This window comes from Cynara cardunculus (genome assembly GCF_001531365.2).
Source record: "Cynara cardunculus var. scolymus isolate 2C chromosome LG 12, CcrdV1, whole genome shotgun sequence".
NCBI lineage: Eukaryota > Viridiplantae > Streptophyta > Magnoliopsida > Asterales > Asteraceae > Cynara > Cynara cardunculus.
Window position 1 is genome coordinate 5,337,022 of NC_037539.1, and position 20,657 is coordinate 5,357,678.

Sequence of the window (20,657 nt, forward strand, 5' to 3'; positions counted from 1 at the left end):
TTACACGAATTCAGTTATGGGATGAAATCAGATAGGGATGAACGGGTTTAAGAGTTTTAAGAGTTTAAGAGTTTTTAAGAGTTTTAGTCAAATACATTATAATATAGTATATATATATATATATATGTGTGTGTGTGTGTGTTAATTTATATTATCTAATTGAAAATGGGGGTGATCCCCACCTTTTTGCCGTGCAAAGAGACCCAACATACATTTCGTCTATATATGTTGGCCAGCAAAACAAAACCAAAATTGCCGATCGGGTGGAAGATGATGACCGGTAAATTTAGTCATCTATCGGATGATTGGAGATGCTTTTAATGATAAAATATAAATTATATCACATGTCAGTTTTAGAGCATCTCCAATACAAAAGTTTTGTATAAGTTTTGACTTTAGTTTTAGAGAACCATAAACAACTGATAAAACTCGGATAAAGTATTAGAACGAAAATGTCCATTAGACAATGAACAAATGGAACGTAGCCCAAACTTTTGTTTCCACTAGCAGCTTGAAAACACAACAAACAATGATTTATGCGAGATTTCATTTGGGTTTGATGGTGATTTTCAAGGTCTGTCAATCTTTTATTTGGCAAAATAAGAAATGTAATATAGAAACAAACTTCATATATATATATTGTAAAGTGCACCCTAAATACTAATTTCCTTCTTATAAACATCAATATCCTGACCTAACGTTTGCATTTTCACTTAATTTAGGGGCTGTTTGGCAATTGCTGAATGGTTTGGTGCAGAATGATTAAGTGGTCATAATGATTAAGAGGCTCTCATGATATATTGCAAAATAAAATACAGTTGTTTGGGAATTATGTACAATGAAATTAGCGCTCTTAATGGTTAAGGAAGATGCATGATACAAAATCATTCAGAGTGTTATAGAACCATTAGGAGGCAGATTTTTTTTTGCCAAACAAGATTCACCTCTTAACGATTCAGATGTTGCCTCTTAATGGAACTGTTAAGAGGTAAACAAACAACCCCTTAGACATAAAAGGATGCATATTACAACATTCTTGAAAGAGATTTTGACATAAAACGGATGCGTATAACAACACCCTTAAAAGTAAATAATATTGTCATTTAATAGTGTTTGGATTCATATACAACACCCTTGAAAGAAAATTCGATTGTCATTCTAGTGTTCTTTTAACAACTTAATAGTTAAGACATCAAGTCAAAATTGCTACACTTGTTCTCATTAACCCCTTTCACACAAATTAATACCGGAAAGTCATTGAAATAATCAAGCCATGTCACTTTGCCTCGTTCAAACTTGATCATATCTTCTTCTGGCATATAAATTTATTCAGACAGATTAACCTACACCAAACTTAATGGGAAAAAAAATTCAACTTTATTTGCAGATTCTAAAAAAATATGATGGAATTGGAATTTTGAATTTCATTGATTAAATAACATTTTTTTTTCGTTTGATTCATTCTTTTTTACGAAAGTAGTATTCAAAATCTTACAAATTCCAAATTCCACCGTTGACCACCATGTATTTGAATCACTGTTGGCTAGTGCTGATACGAACCACTATTGGGCACCACCGCCGATCATCATTGATCTGAACCATTGTCCATCACCACCATTTGAACCGCTATGGACCACCACAGTTCTGAACCACTGTCGACCACTCCATTTAAATCATCATGGACCATGATCGATCTAAACCATTACCAACTACCACTGATTTGAATCACCACTGGCCACCGCTAATCTGAACCACCGTCAATCACCACCAATATGAACTATCGTTGGGCACCGCCGATCTGAACCACCATGGATCACCACCGATTTGAATCAACTGTCGACCACCGTCATCTGAACCATCGCGGACCACCATCAATCTGAATCATCGTCGATCACTGCTGATCGAAACCACCGTCGACCACCTACAACCACCGCCGAGAAAAAAAAAAGATAAACTTCAATGGAGGTCTCTTTTAAATTCAGTGGTTTAGCTTTCTTTTTTTATTGATATATTGATGACTGATGATGATTTTGCACTATAATTTTTATCATTTGATTGGTTTTGATTCCGACCATGTTTATAGATTTCAAAGAAATAAATCCAAAATAAGACAACTGTATGAGTCAAACTCCATGAATTAATATAAACACATCCAATTTACCATTCTTATTACAATTCCACCATTTAAAAATACTCAATTCTCGTGGTACAAAATAAAGATAGGTAATGGACTCATGAATAATAGGCTTTCATTTTGGGCCTTTGGGATGGCCCATTTAGAATCTGGCTTAAGACATGGTTCGTTAAAAAGCCAGCCTCCTTCTGGTCTCCTTTCTCTTCGCCCTGTGTTTCATCATCTTCTCCTCGCCCTTTGTTTTCTTTGCGAATTTTAGGGTTTCAGTAATCGTTGAAAATTTTCTTGATTCCGCAAGTGAGATTTCCATGATAATGATGGATGATGCGAATGACGCCTAATCTAACAATCATTGCTGCAAGAGGTTCGTTCGATATCTCCATCTCGTTATATTGGTTTTAATTTTATCTCGTTTTTAAAAATTGTAAATTCGTTATTATTTCGAATGGTTTGTGTTTCTCGGATCTCATATAGATACTAAAGTTTTGAAATTTGAGGATATCTAATTGGGATAGAGGCATATAGGATCAATTAGACTCTCTACGTCGAATGGCAGCCCCGTTTTTGTTGTGAAAATCGAAATCCAGTATTTTTTTTCGTGAATTTATGTTAGATTATTAGAAACATAGATTTTCTCGTGTAGAATTTGTAATTATCTATTTGAAGTTTGGCTCAATTTTTCTAATGTCTATCTCGACTTATCTCAAGCTCGAAAGTTACTTGCGATTCTCATTGTGTGAATGGTGGGATTATTTAATTACGTAATTTTTTAAAAGATAATTTTCTTTCAGACAGATACTGAACTATGATGATTTATATGTATGCAATGTGTTTGCGAGAGCCAACTATGAACTGGAAATCCCACGGTCCGTGGAAAGTGGGTTTCTATATTCAACGGTTGGATCCTCCAATCGATAGTGGGATGTTGGTGGCAAATTCTTTGGATGGGTTTTTGACCAAAAAGTGATTGTGGATAAGTGTGGTTGGTACACTGACTGACTGAAAATTTTGTGTGGGATACAAGAGTGGTAAGTTTTTGATTGTGACATGAAAACAACTTAATATCAATCATTCAAATGTCCATATGCATAATGCATGATCCAAAGGCCAAGTTTTGTTGTTTAGTCTTGATAGGAGGAAAAAAAGAGAAGGATCTAATCATCTAAACCTAGTGGAAATTTTGTAATGTATGAGAATGCTATCAAATTTCTTGTTACTGTTATCATATACGCACTTTCGTGATATTGGGATAGTGGCAATCTCTTCCAACAGTCAACAGCTAACTTTAGAATTGTAGCATTATCTTCCATCACATAATGGTAGGGCATCAAACGAAAAGTATCCATTTAAATTCCAATTCTGCTTTTAGATTGTTAAGCCCTGATGGCTGATACCATATGTTGTCTTTGCATTTGAGTTTAGGTGTGGATACGTAGACAATTTCACCACAATTTTGGGTGTGTAGTTTAAGGCATCTTCAGCACACTTACAAGTGTTGAGGTTTAGACAATTTCATCTCACTTTTAAGCATGGGATTTGTGTTCAGTTTGGTCGCAGCTGATTTCCTCATGAAAGATCTAAGTTTGAACTCCTTAATTTTACATAAGTTTGCAATTACGCCAACATGAATGTGGGTGGAGAAATGGTTAATTCCTTGTATAGTCTCACCTCCCCCTTTGGCACATACAGTTTACGTTTCAGACGTATCTTTGAGGTCAATCTTTGCTTTATTGTGTTTCTGAAACAGTTGCTGAATCACTGAATCTTCAGTGATAACATCATTGATAATGTTATCAGCAAGATTGAGCTCTGCACATTAACATGTCTCCGTGGTGGTTTAATCTTTCTCTGGTTTCCTTCCTTTCCTTTCATGCTTTAATGCTTTATTTTAGCCTTGTCGACCTTGTGTGTCATTCGTTTATGCCAACTGTAAAGTTCTTCCTAGCATCAAATCTCTCCAAACTATGATAACTTTTAGATCTTACAGACGTTGAAATAATATATGAAAATGACATATAGCTCAAATACCACCTCTTGTGACTTTATTTATTTAAAACTTTTGTGTAAGGAAATATCAACACATATAATGTCTGCAGTAATGCGGATTAAAGTAAATAAACCAAATGGACGCAAGAGAGGGAGCATCCACTTTACATCTAGTATGTGCAAATATTTACTGAACTCTGTTTACTATTTTTTAGCATGACACCCTCAAATTTGTTCTATCTTCATCATTTTTGGTAACTATCATTAAAAAGGAAAAGGATCCATTCTCACTTCATTTGGGAGAGGATTTCCCAAGAAATCTTGTACATGGTTTTTGGTGAGAGAGCCCTAATGTAGCTGATGGCGAATATGGATTAGTGAGAATTGATGGCTTGAGGATATAAATGGTGGAATGGGATCTGTGCAAATAAGGATGTGATAATAAGGGATATAGGATCAGAGGCTCATGGAAGTACAAATTTTAACTTGATCCTAGGAGAAGGCCTAGAGGCCGATTCAATAGGGAATAATAACGAATAAGGTCTTTGGCGTAATGGGTGTTTGAGTTGATTTATAGTTTCAAAAGAAAAGGAATAGAAAGAACATTAGTACATGAGGATCATTAGAAACAAAGAAAGTTGAAGAAACTGATAATAAGAAGAAAAAAAAAAGTATGAAGCATGAACTTATATATCCAAAGACCAACCATAAAAACTTATCGTGCTTAAGCACGTTTTAGCTGAAGAATAGAGAAAGTCTTTTTTATTCCTTTGTCTCGAAAGGAAAGCCCGGCGACCAAGCACTCCCACCCACGGTGCTGTTCCTTTCTCTTCGTTTTAGAGAAAAGTTCCCTTCTGGGGTGGACAAGGGGGCAAGATCTGCTCAAATAAGTCGTGTTTTCCGTGGTTTTCTTAAAAAAATAGGGATGGTGCTTCCAAGAGGCAAAAAAAAAAAGAGCTATATAGATTAATTTCGGACTAATGGTTGAAAAGCGAGTGAATCTTCTTCGAGCAATCTTAGTTATTGGTGGGGGTTCGGTCCAGCAATCTTAGTTATTGGTGGGGGTTTGGTCTGTTGGGCTGATTTATTAGAGAACTATGTTAAGTACGAATTCACTTGAGCGAGACAGAGGAGAGTGGAATTTCGAAGTCTTTGACTCAGGCTCGGACGAACCTAGAGTCTTTCTTTTTTGATTGGATGATTGGAAAAAGATGTCGGTGTTGGCTTGGTATACTTTTAAGCATTTCAAATCGATATCACCGAAAAGAAATTAGATGGGACCATCTTCTACTTAGTTAACTCAAAATGGGGAAAAAAATTAGTCGCCATCAATAAATGCCTTCACTTGTAGTGCTGCACAAATATTAGCTGCCGAACTTGGTAGCCTGGTCCAAAATATCGGGACCAGTTACATTTTTGGAAGGTCTATATTTGTTTAACTTTGTTTGATACCGATCTTATCATGCCATGCGGATGTTTGAGGCGAGAGCGATCTTCCAAATCTCTTGGATGCATCTTTTGTTTTTTGCTCAAGCCACTTTTTGTTGTTGCTTTCATTTATATGTGCTGAATGAAAACGATTGAACTGTCCCCAAAAAGCACCTAAATGACCTTTGGTGAATTCTTTTTGGCTGCAGGAACATCAAAATAAACTTCAGGATAAGCCGTCTTTTAATGATTTGGAATACTAATTCAGTCTGCATTTCGTCTTCAATATGAGCAATTCTCGTGGTCAAGATCAAGTAAGTTTCCGAACCCTTGGGGGTATCTTGGTAAATATCAAAACAAAAAATCCGTTCACGAAGACCATACCATATAATGATTGTGCAGGAAACACCGGTTGTGGCTGGTTTTGAAGTCCCGAGATCACCTGATGCAAGTTACAACAACGTGTATACGGCGAGCGAAGATGACGGGCGGGACCCGCCCGTGGTTCCACAACACTTGCAACACACCGTACTGAGCTGCCCGACAACTGGGGGGCCGTGTGCCCCACTTCCGGACCCGCAACACGTGGTCCTGAATCATCTGTACATCGAAAACCGAGAGTCCCCACGTACGGTGGTGGCACTCGGTTTCTCCCATCGGTTTCGATCCAAGTACGTGAATGTTGTACTGTATAAACCAGTTCAGAGAAGGGGGAGTAGCAGCACTTGAAGGAAAAGAAGGCTTCCATTTATGAAAATTGTTAAGGAGTCGAATGTTGATAAATTTTTTGAACCTTTTATTTACACATTTATGGCTACCATTTGTATTTTTGTAAATTGAAGATTGCTCAAATCTCGTATTTTTACTATTTTAATATTTATAATCTCTCTTTATTATATAAATGTTTTCCAATAAATCATGTATACTTTATATTTTATTTTCTTATTTAGATGTTTTTATGTTTGATACGATTTTTTAATATAAAAATAATTTTATCATAACAATAAAATATCATGTATGAATAGGAATTAAAGTGAGAACCGTAAAAAAAGATTTGTATTTTTGATCACCTGTACATTTTTTATTTCAAGGGTTGAGTTTTCGTAAAAAAGAAAGTCAAAATAAGAAATGTAAAAAGAGATCATCATTTTTGGATACACGTTAGAATGAAATGTGGCAAGATGAGATGTATTAGTCAATCCCTATATCAAACCAACTTATTATTTACATTTTAGAAAAAAATTAATCCAATATTTGACATTAATGTTAAACTAATAAAACTCTCCAATTATAAAATCCTTTCTTGTTATTTTTACAATAATTCTTTTTTTTATTAACCTGAATATCCAATCTATTATGCGAGTCGATTAATTCTAAAACGACCATCTGCCATTTAAACCTCCATAGTCACAATTTTTTTTTTATTTCTTCTCAGATTTAAAACTGATAACTCCTAAATTTTTATTCCACAATAATTCTCTTTGTTACCCGAACCAATCTAAAGATGAATACGATAGAGATAAAAAAAAATGGGAATATAAGCAAGTGGGTTGTTTTGAGATTTGTAGTCGCGTGGCGTTTCAGGAGCATCCCACGTGAACCCACTTTCATAGGCTTATCCATAAGGTTGACATCACTAAGTGAGCTGTTTTTTTTTAAAATATATCTCTTAAAATAAATATCCCATTTATAAAAATACATAACTTTAGAGTGTGTTTGGCCATCCAATCGGATTATTGCTAAGTGTATTTGTATTTATCAGGTAAAAATTATTCTTTTTTTATCTTCTTGGTCGTTATTATATTATAAATATTTATTTTTTTAAAAATATAATAAATAGCCTCTAAATTTATATACTCAGTAATTATTACAGAATGATAATCTTATTTTAAGCTATATAATTTTTATGAAGATAAAAAGCTTGTTAACAATCATAAGAGTGGTATCTGATTGGTTTGAGCTTGGTTCCAAAGATCAAAAATACCAGGAGGTCACAAGTTCAAATCCAAAGAAAAATAAAAATCTCTTTATAGCCACAAAGATTCAAATACGATGACTTCAAACCATCTGTAAAACAAATGGTCGTCATAAAATTAAACAACTCATATAACAGGTTTGATATTTGGATTAATAAAAAAAAGCATTTGTTAATATCAACCAATCAAACATAGAAAAGCAGATAAGGTGAGTTTAATGATTGCCTTTTCTTTTCTCCAATTAAATTACAATAAAAATTCCTTAATTAAGTATATTTTTTCTTCAATCCAATAAGAGAACAACAAGTTCAAAGGCAAATGGGAATTGGAAAATATGTGATGGCTAATGGCTAATGGCTAATGGCTAATGGCTAATGGCATGCTTAACACATAGACCAATTAATGGCATTCAAATTAATTGTATTTATATGAGCTATAAATAGAGATAAGGGGGAATTTAAGAAGGTCAAAAATGGTATATACAAAGGCTTAATTATTTGTTCGTTTTGAAATCTGTGAGATCTATAAAAAAAATTATCTTAAGGTTTTGTTTATATAATTTTTTTGTCTGTATAGTATTTAGTGTATTAATTAACATATAATTGTTTTATATGTATTCAGTTTACAATATGAAACTTTTTTACATGTAATTTTTGTTTCACAAACACGTAAAAATGTTCATATTGTGAAACAAATATATGTTAATCAATATTCTAAATCATAGTTTTGGATGAAAAAAATCATACAAAATAACACATGATACATAAGTTTTAAAAGTTATAACAATTTCATAGATTCTCAAAAGAAGGTTTCCCTAAGTTAACAAAAAAATAACCATAGCTTATTGGTAGTGTTTATTAGATGTCAAATTAAACTTTGTATTTGAATTTTTTTGACCCTTTATTTAATTTTTTGGTAACAGCAGAAGAAAAAAAAAACAATTGTACGTCATTTTTAATCAAATGGTACTGTTATAACTAATCTTTATTTTATTTTATATTATTCTAATTATTAGTGCTCCTACTCGAAAATTTTACTAATTCTGCCTCTAATAAGAGGGTCTAATATTCTTTCACTCTGAATTCACTGGGAATGAGAAAAGACAGTGACGAAAGTGCATCGGGGACTGAGGGGTTGGGGATGGCGCATTCTTTGCCCATTCACCGCACCGTCTTCATTATTACCTACAAACCTTCCATGACCACCTTTTACAGGTATATTAAAAGATCAGTTCGTCTTCATTAAAAATGACTTTTATAACAAAGCTTAGGGGCCATTTACCAAACACTTACCGGGTAAGTGTTTACCGGTAAAATTTAACACTATTATTTACTTACCGGGTGATTTTAATCCACCAAAACAACATCGTATGCAACAATTTACCCGGTAAGCGCTTACCGTGGTAAGAGTCGTCGGCTTTACTTACCGAGTAAGACTCTTGGTTCTTGTCTCGCTCTTACCGGATAAAATTCTTGATCTTTACCATATTCAAGCGGTGAGGTAATGTTGCTTGATAAACGCTTACCCGGTAAACGAGCCCTTAGTTTTATAAACTTCTCAATTGAAAGGGTACCCAAATGTATTATAAAATTGATTAGTGCAATGGTGTTCATCGAATTGTTCCCTTAAAGCTATAATGTAAGTTATTAGTAGCATACAATTTAAGACTTACAATCTGTTGAAATATCTTAGTTTTATCAATGACTGATGTGGACAATACAAATGTCAAGGAGATAGAGAGAGGAAATTGCAATCATACAGTTAAGTGAATAGCATAGATAACTGAGTGATGTTTGCAGCCGGAAAAAGGACAAACTGCCTAGCTTCTTACTGAGTGCACAACTAAGTGCCGACACTCAATTAAAGTAGTGTTGGCACATTACTCAACTCCTTGGCTGACTTCAGGCTCTTCTTCTCTATCTTGCTGGAGAAAAGGTTGGGGAACCCTCGTTTTATAAGATATACCTGTCGATCGGATTCATACCCCATAGAGTTATAACAACATGTCAATACTAAAAAATCAAATCTTATTATTGGTTCATGTGATATTGTTGGTTCAAACTTTACCCGTTGTTCCAGACTTCCCACTATCGTTTTTAACGGCAACTGAGGACGTTTTCCGCCCTTTGGAGCAAATACTTCTTAGATGAGACCATTTTACACGTCTTGATAATAAGTAATAAAAAGAGTAATCAGAAAAACGAAAGATTTCAATCAACAACTAAAAGAAATTGCAAAATTAGAATTTGATGGACTGAAAAAATTGTAGGTTATGAGGCTTCGAGGGACCATTTTGAACCAAGTTTCCCAATTCCAAGCATTCCACTAACCAAAAGCAGTTGCATATAAACAAGTTCCATTAAAGACCATTTTACACTTTCGTCTAGGGTTTCTTTTTACCGATTGAAAGAAAACAGAAAAAAAACAACCTGGTAAATTTCTCCAACTTTTCTTGAAAATTCCTCATCTGGGTTTTGTTTTTATTTGACGTAATTAATGATACCCAACAAGATATATAACTCTACCTCCTATCTTTACCATGTGGGTAGATTACTTCGCTTCTGCTGATCTATAATCTTCTAGGGTTTCATTTACATCAAGTTGTCAGAAATTCAAACTTTATCCAAGAAATTTTTCATCCCCTTTTACCCAACTGTTTCATAATTATTGAAATTTGCTTCTGTGTATCTGCTTCTGCTCCTCTAGGTAATTTGTTTTAATCCTCTTTTGCTTTATGAACTGTAAGTTAGTTTCTTGATAAGATTTCCCCCTTTTTTGGGTTTTCTATGTTGATGATTTGAGTTAGGTTTTTTGGTAGGAAGTATTGATTTCCTGATGATTTGAGTTTGTTTTATATTTGTTAATTTTACTAAATAGTGTTTGGTGTAGCTGAAAATGGTGTCAAGATCATACTCAAACTTATTAGATCTCGCCTCCGGTGAGCTTCCGTCGCCGTCTTTTACCCGTATGACACGCCAAATGCCCCGTATTATGACGGTTGCCGGAATAATTTCCGATCTGGATGATGACCCATCAGATGATTTATCTTCTTCATCAATCCAGCACGACCGTTTGATCATAGTAGCTAACCAGCTGCCGATTAAAGCTCACCGGAAAACCGATGGTTCCAGAGGTTGGACTTTCAGTTGGGATGAGAATTCACTTCTTCTTCAACTGAAAGATGGATTAGGTGACGATGAAGTCGATGTGATCTATGTTGGTTGTTTAAAAGAAGAGATTCATCCCAATGAACAAGATGAAGTTTCTCAAACCCTTCTCGAAACTTTCAAATGCGTTCCTACCTTTTTGCCACCCGAATTGTTTACAAGATTCTATCATGGATTCTGTAAACAACACTTATGGCCGCTGTTCCATTATATGCTGCCATTGTCGCCGGATCTTGGTGGCAGGTTTAATCGATCTTTATGGCAAGCTTATGTTTCTGTTAACAAGATTTTTGCTGATAGAATCATGGAGGTGATAAACCCAGAAGATGATTTCGTTTGGATCCACGATTACCATCTAATGGTGTTACCAACCTTCTTGAGGAAGAGATTCAATCGGGTCAAACTCGGGTTTTTCTTGCATTCCCCTTTTCCTTCATCCGAGATTTATAAGACGTTACCTGTTCGAGAAGAGCTTCTCCGAGCTCTCTTGAATTCGGATCTAATCGGGTTCCATACATTCGATTATGCCCGCCATTTTCTCTCTTGCTGTAGTCGTTTATTGGGGATTTCCTATGAATCAAAACGAGGTTATATCAGTTTGGAGTATTACGGGCGAACAGTTAGCATCAAGATTCTTCCAGTCGGTATTCATATGCGGCAGCTTCAATCTGTGTTGAATCTTCCGGAAACAGAATCGAAAGTTTCCGAGCTCATTAACCAGTTTCAAGATCAGGGGAAAACGATGCTGCTTGGGGTCGACGATTTGGACATATTTAAGGGCATTAGCTTGAAGTTATTAGCGATGGAACAGTTGCTAATTCAGCATCCCGAGTGGCAGGGAAAGGTCGTTTTAGTACAGATAGCGAATCCCGCTAGAGGTACAGGAAAAGACGTGAAAGAAGTGAAGGCGGAGACTTGCTCGACCGTCAAACGAATTAACGAGACGTTTGGGAGACCCGGGTACGATCCTGTTATCTTGATCGATGAGCCCCTTAAGTTTTACGAGCGGGTRGCWTATTACGTTGYTGCWGARTGTTGTTTRGTSACGGCTGTTAGAGACGGWATGAAYCTYATRCCGTACGAATACATYATCAGCCGCCAAGGRAACGRRMRRCTMGATAAGGTCTTAGGTTTKGAGCCATCYAYRYYRAARAAAAGCATGCTGGTTGTTTCCGAGTTTATCGGCTGCTCGCCGTCTTTAAGTGGTGCGGTTCGGGTTAATCCGTGGAACATCGATGCCGTGGCCGATGCGATGGACTGTGCGTTGGAACTGAGCGAACCCGAGAAGCAAATGAGACACGAGAAGCATTATAAGTACGTTAGCAGCCACGATGTCGGGTATTGGGCTCGTAGTTTTTTTCAAGATTTAGAGCGAACTTGTAAAGATCACGTGAGACGGAGGTGTTGGGGGATTGGATTCGGTTTGAGTTTTCGAGTTGTTGCTTTAGATCTCAACTTCAGGAAGCTCTCGATGGAGCATATAGTTTCGGCTTATAAACGAACCACCACAAGGGCGATTTTGTTGGATTATGATGGTACTTTAATGCCTCAATCTTCCATCGATAAGAGCCCGACTTCTGAAACAATCGAAATGCTCAACACCTTGTGTCGAGATAAGAACAATATGGTTTTTGTTGTGAGCGCAAAGAGCCGAACCACACTTGGCGAATGGTTTGCTGATTGTGAGAAACTCGGGCTCGCAGCCGAGCACGGCTGTTTCCTAAGGTATACATACATACAAATTCTGTTTAATCATTTTTACATTTCTCAGGCAGCGGGAGTCCCACATCGGCTAGACTTGAACATTTTCTCTTCAATATATGCTAGAATCTCATTTGTCTCCTCAAAGGCTTTTTTTTTTTTTATTAACCTGGATATCCAACCTGCTATGCGAGCCGATTAATCCCAATGCGACCACCTGCTTTGCAGATAGCCTGGAGTCACCGCATTTGAACCATGGCCACAAGGGGATTTTTATTCTTCCTTGGATTTGAACCTGGGACCGCATGGTACTTTTGACCTTTAAAGCCAAGCTCAAACCAATCAGGCAAAGACTTTTTTGGAAAGTGATATGAGGTTCTACCCATTCATAGTTTTTTACATGGTATCGGAGCCAAAGTCTTCTATTCCAGACAAAGATGTTCGGGACTTGCCACTCGGAGACATTTTTTTGTTTGTCCTTAGAGTCCCATATCGGCTAGACTTAGGCCCATATATGTTGGAACCTAATTTGTCTTTTCAAGAGCTCTTTTGGAGGATAATATGGGGTTCTATATATTCTTCAATGGTATCAGAGCTAAATACATGTTTGTCTTTGTAGCCTCTGTTGGAGGGGGCGATGCTAGAGTCTCAGGTCGGTTAGACTTGATTTTTTCTTCAATATATGGTGGAACCTCACTTGTCTCCTCACGTGGTCTTTTGGAGGGTAATTTGGGTTATTAAGATTCTTACATGGTATCAGAGCAGACCTACTATTTGCATGAAATTTGACACTTGGGGGCATCTTTACCCGTTCAGCTTCTGTTGGAGAGGGCTCGATATATATATATATATTGGCACTTTTGAAGAGTAATATAGGGTTCTGCATATATTTGTTTATATTTTGTGCGGTGTTTCAGGTTGAAGCGAGATGAGGAGTGGGAAACTTGTGTACAATTTGAAGAGTGCGGGTGGAAGCAGAATGCTGAACCGGTTATGACGCTTTATACCGAGACGACTGATGGGTCGACGATCGAAGATAAAGAAACAGCGTTGGTGTGGTCTTATGAAGACGCGGATCCTGATTTTGGATCATGTCAAGCGAAGGAGCTTCTCGATCATCTCGAGAGCGTGCTCGCCAACGAACCAGTTACCGTGAAAAGGGGACAGAGCAGCGTCGAGGTCAAACCACAGGTATGAATGTTCATCCTTTTGGCTAAAATAAAAACGTATTTCTATAGAAATATAACAAATCAATCCTAAGGACCATCAAGAAACCCGGGTAATAGAATTGATATCTGAATCCATCGCCTCATCGTCTTTTATACGCGGAACTTTGACGATGAACGAATCTAAATGATGTACAGGGGGTAAGCAAGGGATTGGTGGCAAAAAGGCTGCTAACGACGATGCAAGAGAGGGGAATGAGTCCGGATTTTGTGGTGTGCATAGGAGATGACCGATCGGACGAAGATATGTTTGAGGTGATTACGAGTTCTGTAGCTTCGGGTGAATGCATTGCTCCAAGGGCGGAAGTTTTCGCGTGCACGGTCGGGAATAAACCGAGCAAGGCCAAGTATTATCTTGATGACACGGTTGAGATTGCTAGATTGATGCGAGGATTGGCTTCGGTTTCTGAACAATCGGTCAATGTTCTTGCTTTCGAGTGAACAATCGCTCTATTTTGTACTGTAAATTTCAGAGAGAAAGTTGGGTTTGTTAAACTTGTAATCTAGTTAGCATCATGTACATATTTGTTTCTTTCATGGTGTTTGGCTTGTTGCTTCAAATATTCAATAGTGATTGCCCTCAACTTACTTTGTCCATAAGGGTTAAAAGAATTCATTTCAGCAAAATGACATGATACAATTAATGTTTTTTAGACAGACTGGTTTTTTACTCCAGTTTATGTTGGAAAACTTTGGTTTTATATCCGATTTAGATCCAAAAATATATTTGACCCTATACTCGGTATAGTTTTTTTTATAAAGTTTCTATAATTATCTTATAGGATAGAAACTAATTTTTCAGCTAACAACTAACTTATTAGACGACCTCTAACATATTTTATAAAACAGAGAAAGTAGGAAGGAGAGTCTAAATTTCTCGGAATATGAAAGAACTCTCCAAAAATTAATATCTTGAGAAAAGCATTATTTTTTGTTATATTTCGTCTCTTTGGTTTGCTAAAAATTGCAATTTTAGTCCTTAAATTTAGAAATTATGGTTTTTATTTCTATGGTTTGTAATTCATTGCTACTTTTTTTCTTTAATTTACAATTTATTGTTGTTTTGGTTCTTGTAGTTTACATTTCTTTACTCTTTTTGGTACCTTGTACTCAAAGATATGAGTTAGTCTAGGGATGAAAATAGTAATAAATTGCAAAATATAGGGATGAAAATTGGAATTTCTAAACCACAAGGACGGAAATTGAAATTATTAACAAACAACAGGGGTAAAAGTCATCATTTATTCTATAATTAGTGACGTAATCTTCAAAATGAATGATCTGTTGGAGTTGAATGTAATTTTTTTATAGAGATTTTGAACATTAATTTTTCGTTTTAAAAACTTTTCGAGAATCTGTTGAAGATGCTGCTAATCTATCAAACATGAAATTAGACCAATACGTTTGTGATGTGTGAAAGAAAATAAAGGGTAGCATCGGACCTTAGTAAATGTATTTTAATTCGAGTCTCTTAAAATACCTCTCATATTGAAAGATATCCTCAATGTTAGGTTCCAGTTAGAAGCAAAGTTATGGTGATAAGTATAAAAAAAGATCTTCATCCTTGAATTAATCCTAATTGAATGTCAACATTAATGATGTATACTAGATCAATTCGTTTCAAAAACGCAGTTAATAGACGAACATAAGATTAAAAGTGATCAAGAGTTCATATCTCTTCTTACGCTTCTCATTATATATAATTTTCTTTTGCACACGATCCTTCACCGTATCCTCATTGATTAGGACCTCACCCTAACCATACCCGAATTAACAAACTAGAGTTAAAAAGTCTTCTATTTGACTTCTAAAATTAATCAGCTTTAATGTTTCCTTCGTCATGGAATCAAATTAAAAAAAACTAAACAAAAATTTACGGGATTCATATTATCACGAAGATAAAAACGTATTTAATTCATATCAACATCAGATTTGATGAAAAGGTTACGATCACCGTCACTACAATAAATTTGGGTTTATAAGATGTAAAAAAATGTCTAAGCATCTAGATTGCTTTACAAGATTTAATTTATAGAACCAAACACCTAAACTTCTATCCAAAAGTGTTGGTAAAAAGTTTTTTGAATATTTCGGTAGTCGTAACAAGTGTTATAGGCTCTCTTTTTTTTATAAAAACCGTCGTATTAGCTCTTTTATATAACGTTATTTAAAAAAATGTCTTACAAAAACATATATCCTATAAAAAGACGTGTTCATAAAAACTTCTAAAAAATGCCTTATAAAATAGTTAATATGATGTTTTGTTTTAAAAGTGTTCTATAATACTTGTTAAGCCGCCCAAAATGGTCTTATAAACTTATTACAACATCTTTACATACGATGTTTTATTGTTTGGTGTTATAAACTTATATTCTATAAAACGGTTTATTAAGACATGTAGAAATTATTAACGTCCTATAAACCCGATTTTGTTGTAGTGTAAATCATAGTATGACTGGGTTAAATACCCTTTTACCTAGGGGTGAGCAGCGGAACCGGGTACCCATTTGCGGAACCGGAACTGTCTTGGAATTGCCGGTTCCGGAACCGGAACCAATATGAGTGCTTCCAGTTCCGGTTCCTAAATTATGGAACCGATTGAGAATGGTTTCGGTTCCGGTTCTTAATTTTTCGGAACCTTTACCGCCCGGGTACCCGCCAGGACCGGTTCCGGGACCGGGTACCCGGAACCGTCGGGTTCCTGAACCAAAACTGGCGGGTACCCGGCATTTTTTAATTAAAAAAAATTAATTATTTTTTTATTACTAAATTTAAATTAGGTCAAGAACTTATAACTCTAGATTCAGAATTTAAGATAAAATGATTCATATTTTTCAAATTGTGTGTTTAATTAGATTCGTAATATGTAATCATTAAACTTTGAACCTTAACAATTATAGTATGTAATCGTTAAACTTTCAACATTTACTATTAGTCTCTTATGGTTTGTAATCGTTAAACAATATTTGTAACCATTATTCTGTATAATTTGTATTATTGTTTAATATTGTTTATATATTCCGGTTCCAAAAATTCAAGAACCGTTCTAACCGGTTCCGGTTCCAATATCTCAAGAACCGCCGGTTCCGGTTCCTGTCAAATAGGGCGGGTATCCGCCTATGCTCACCCCTACTTTTACCTACTAATTTTCTTCTCGTACACATCAATTTCAAGACTCAGGGACCGTTTACCTAAATGATTATTCGGTAAGTGCTTAACATTAGGAGTCAAAACTATAATTTATTTTATTGGGTAAGATTGTAGTACATCAAAACGTATCATATACAACAATTTACCTGGTAAGCTCTTACCCGGGTAAGAGTCATAAACCCTCACTTACCGTGTAAGACTCTCCATCCTTATCATCGTTCTTACCGGGTAGGATTCTTGGCCCTTGCCATGTTTATTCGGTGAGGAAAATTACCCGGTAAGTACTTACCGGGTAAGCCTTTAGTAAACGACCCTCACTTTTTATACTTTTAATGTAAACGATATTGATATAAACAATGCCATAATAATAATAATCAAATTATTTTCGAAAATAAAAAAAAAGTATTTGTAATTTTAAATCGGATAAAACTAGCAACGAATATTACGAACTCGTCAACATTTCTTTAAATAATGTATTCGAAACCGACATCGTCATATAACGTATTAAGAAATTCGGTTGGTAATATCTTCGGATAAATAAAATTAATTAAATTAATTTGTAAATTATATTTGTGCATTTTGTATTTTAAAAATGAAGTAGAATTTTTATATCTAAAAAAATCATTAAAAAACGAACAATATCGATTCGTAACCCTTGACGTATCTTGCTAATGTTTTCTTTTTAATTTCCTATAAATTACAATTTCGCTCCTATGATTATATGAAAATTGGGGGTTACTTTGACAGTTGCTGAATGATTAAGTGATCAGAATAATTAAGAGACTCTCATGATATAGTGTAAAATGAAATATAATTGTTTGGTAATTCTTTACAATAAAATCATGGCGTTTAATGGTTAAGAGAGACTCATGATACAAAATCATTCAGATGGTTTTAGAATCATTAAAAGACTGATTTCTTTTACAAAACAAGATTCACTTCTTAACAATTTAGAGGCTGTTTTTAATTGAACTATTAAGAGACAAACAAACAACCCTTTACAGATTGCAGTTCTTACATGAAATAACTATAATTATAGACAAATAGAAATATCAGGGTTTAACTTTTTTTACGAGTCTAAGTTTCTTGACCTACCTTCGAGTAATTCTTCATGTTAAATCCCTCACATATGGGTATCTTGACCATTTTACGTTTTTTCCTTGATAAATTTTCTTATTTATATAATTATTTATACGCATTTTGTGACTTGTATTTGTTTGTATAAATATTGACACAGTTACATTGTTTAGGTTGCTTATGCTTTTCAACTCTTTTTTAAAACATTTTTTAAGACAAATATTTAGTTAAAAAACATATATACTTTAAAAAGTGTTTTCTTAACATTGAAAATCGTGAATTTTTCTTACATTTTTTCTAGGCATTCCTAGATAGATTTTTTGGCGGGTCCCCGTCCCCCTCCTCGACCCCTCTGATCATCTGCTCCATTGACCTAGCTCCATCCCCATCCCATTGAAATCGACCAACCATCCAAATTGAGTCAGATTCATGATTTATGAATTATGAACAACCGACATCATTTTTACCCTTATATTTAAGTGAACGGTTTGAGGAAAATTGAAAAACACGAGAATTAACTAGAAAGGCCGATGGAGATATGTATAGTCATCGGTTGGACACTTTAACTCCATTGTTTCCTCCATTGTTGCGAGGAATTTGGAGGATTTATCACTTTTCTATAAACCCATTTTTGAATAACAAAAACAATTTACAAGAAAAACGTAAATCAACATCGTTCATCATGTTCAATTCTTCATCTTCGTTTTAGGTCGAAAAAACAAGAATAAATGGACCCAACTCGATCGAGCAACAATGTCCATCAACTTCATCTTTGTTTATGGAGATTGTAATGGGTTAGAGTTCAATGTGGGGAAGAAGACGAGATGACATTGGGTTAAACTTATGGTTACTTTTGATAGCAGTGGGATGAGGAATTTGTCGGTGAAGGTAAAATGACAGAAATATCCCTCACATGAGGGGTACGTAAATGGTCCTATGGAGAATTAGACAAATTTAATTCAAAGGATCCGATATTCAATAAAAATAAAGCGATACTATAATTACATGTGTAATTATTTTTCAACTTTCAAAAACAAAGGAGGCGGCTTCTGCAAGTAGCAGAAACCAAACAAAACAACCATCAAATGAAATAGCAAAAAGGAAAAAATAGAGACCAAGATGGGAAACCCATATAATATCTGCTAGGAGTTGAATACTATTACAGCCACGAGAAATTGAAACGTTTTGCACGATTAATTGACCAATGAGATTTTATTTAAACCCACGACTTAAAAATCAATATTTCTTTTTTAACAAGTGATTTTTATTTTTCATTTAAACAAATAAAATAAAACCAACAAAATTCTTTATTAAACTTTTCGACATCATCGAAACGTATAAGGTGGAAACTGATGAGGGATTGATATGATAGACGTTTTTTAATACGTTCCGACAAGTTTTGTTTTATACGCAACAAATATGTTTATTAGTACGGACGTGTTTAAAGCATTTTTGACTTGTAATTATAAGGTGAATTTATTTTACAAACTTTCTTTTTATGGTATTGAAATTACAACCGTATGGTTTTTTACATGTGATGATTATAAAACTGTTTATGGATGCTATGATTAGCATAATTGTGGGATTTTGATATGTTTATATCATGTGTTTGGAATAAGGGTGACATATCAATGAGAGACATATTTTGATTATAAGGGTGACATATCAAAGAAAAATGTATACCAAGATAAGGGTGACATAATCAATGTAATTTAAAATTTGAGTTTTTGATCAAACTGTTATATGTTATCGCATTCTTATGATGCGATGACTAGGAGTTATCGCATCTGCGTGATGCGATTACTTAAAGTTATCGCATCCTATTGATGCGACGAATAGTTGTTATCACATTCTTGTGATGCGAGGAATTATGTTTGTCGCACTAGTGTGATGCGACAAGTTGACTTATCGCATCTGTGTGTTTATCACGCCCCTGTGATGCGATGAGATAGGGTCCTCACACCATTGTGTTGCAAGGGAATGAGGTTGTCTCACCCATATGATGCGAGGAAATTATATTTTTATCTATATGATGCGATGAGTTATATTAGAATGTGTTAAATGAGTTATTGAGCTATTTGATACGATAAATTGGTGATATTTCATTTTTTAAATGCGACAATAGAGTTTGTTATATTAAAATATTGATATTTGTTACTGATACAAACATAAGTTTATAAATCTGATTTGGTAATGATTCACCCTGTAATAGTAAATAAAGAGATTTTCTCACTAGATCTCAAGGTCTAACTCTCGTTTTGGTGTTTTGAAAATGTGCATTACAAGTCAGACACTATCAAAGGATAAGGGGAAAGAGAAATCGTGTAGAGTTCTTTTGCTTGCATGAGATGTTAGGATAACATGTTATCTTTTGTATTTAGATACTTGTTATATATACAAGTTTTGTATAGAGATTTTGTGGAAAAAATTTTGGTAGTTATTCTGTAATGTAGCTTTTGTACATAATAGAACCAGTTGTGTAAATTATATTTCTTGATATATGGAGATATATGTTTATATGCATATGTGATCCTAAGGTATTATATCTAAACATATACTTAAAAAAAAGTTAATATATTATATCTATACTATGTTATAAAGCATTTGACAAAAACTTTTAAAAACCATTTTCTATGCATGAAGTACTGTTTATTGATGCATATTACTTAAAATTCAAGATTACAAGTAAACTGTGAGTAAGTACAACTTATTAAAACTTCATTTTGAATTCGTGTAATTAACTTCAGATAAACATAATCAAATAGAGGATAAATATTTCATTTTAAATATAAAAAAAACTAAAATATAATTA

At 34.6% G+C, this 20,657-nt stretch overlaps 2 protein-coding genes across 4 annotated transcripts; both read left to right on the plus strand.

The window, feature by feature from the left end:
* Positions 1-2,352: 2,352 nt before the first annotated feature.
* On the plus strand, positions 2,353-6,420 carry LOC112523369 (SNF1-related protein kinase regulatory subunit beta-3-like). Its single transcript, XM_025132948.1, has 3 exons — positions 2,353-2,498; positions 5,758-5,862; positions 5,951-6,420. Exons 2-3 carry the CDS (start codon positions 5,836-5,838, stop codon positions 6,275-6,277), a joined length of 354 nt encoding a protein of 117 aa, XP_024988716.1. The 5' UTR covers positions 2,353-2,498; positions 5,758-5,835; the 3' UTR covers positions 6,278-6,420.
* Positions 6,421-9,941: 3,521 nt separating this feature from the next.
* On the plus strand, positions 9,942-14,221 carry LOC112523151 (alpha,alpha-trehalose-phosphate synthase [UDP-forming] 6-like). 3 transcript variants are annotated; one of them, XM_025132629.1, is made up of 4 exons: positions 9,942-9,956; positions 10,414-12,416; positions 13,310-13,583; positions 13,757-14,221. In XM_025132629.1, exons 2-4 carry the CDS (start codon positions 10,420-10,422, stop codon positions 14,057-14,059), a joined length of 2,574 nt encoding a protein of 857 aa, XP_024988397.1. In that variant the 5' UTR covers positions 9,942-9,956; positions 10,414-10,419; the 3' UTR covers positions 14,060-14,221. The 3 variants fall into 3 exon arrangements, with proteins under 3 accessions (XP_024988397.1, XP_024988394.1, XP_024988396.1); XM_025132626.1 differs by lacking the exon at positions 9,942-9,956 and adding an exon at positions 10,026-10,230 and having other exon boundaries at positions 10,402-12,416; XM_025132628.1 differs by lacking the exon at positions 9,942-9,956 and adding an exon at positions 10,026-10,230.
* Positions 14,222-20,657: the final 6,436 nt, after the last annotated feature.

Excerpts from the sequence above, each read along its gene's own strand:
- LOC112523369 (XM_025132948.1), top strand. The coding sequence starts at position 5,836 with ATGAGCAATTCTCGTGGTCAAGATCAA. Across the intron at positions 5,863-5,950 it reads ATTCTCGTGGTCAAGATCAA|GAAACACCGGTTGTGGCTGG; the intron begins GTAAGTTTCCGA and ends ATGATTGTGCAG.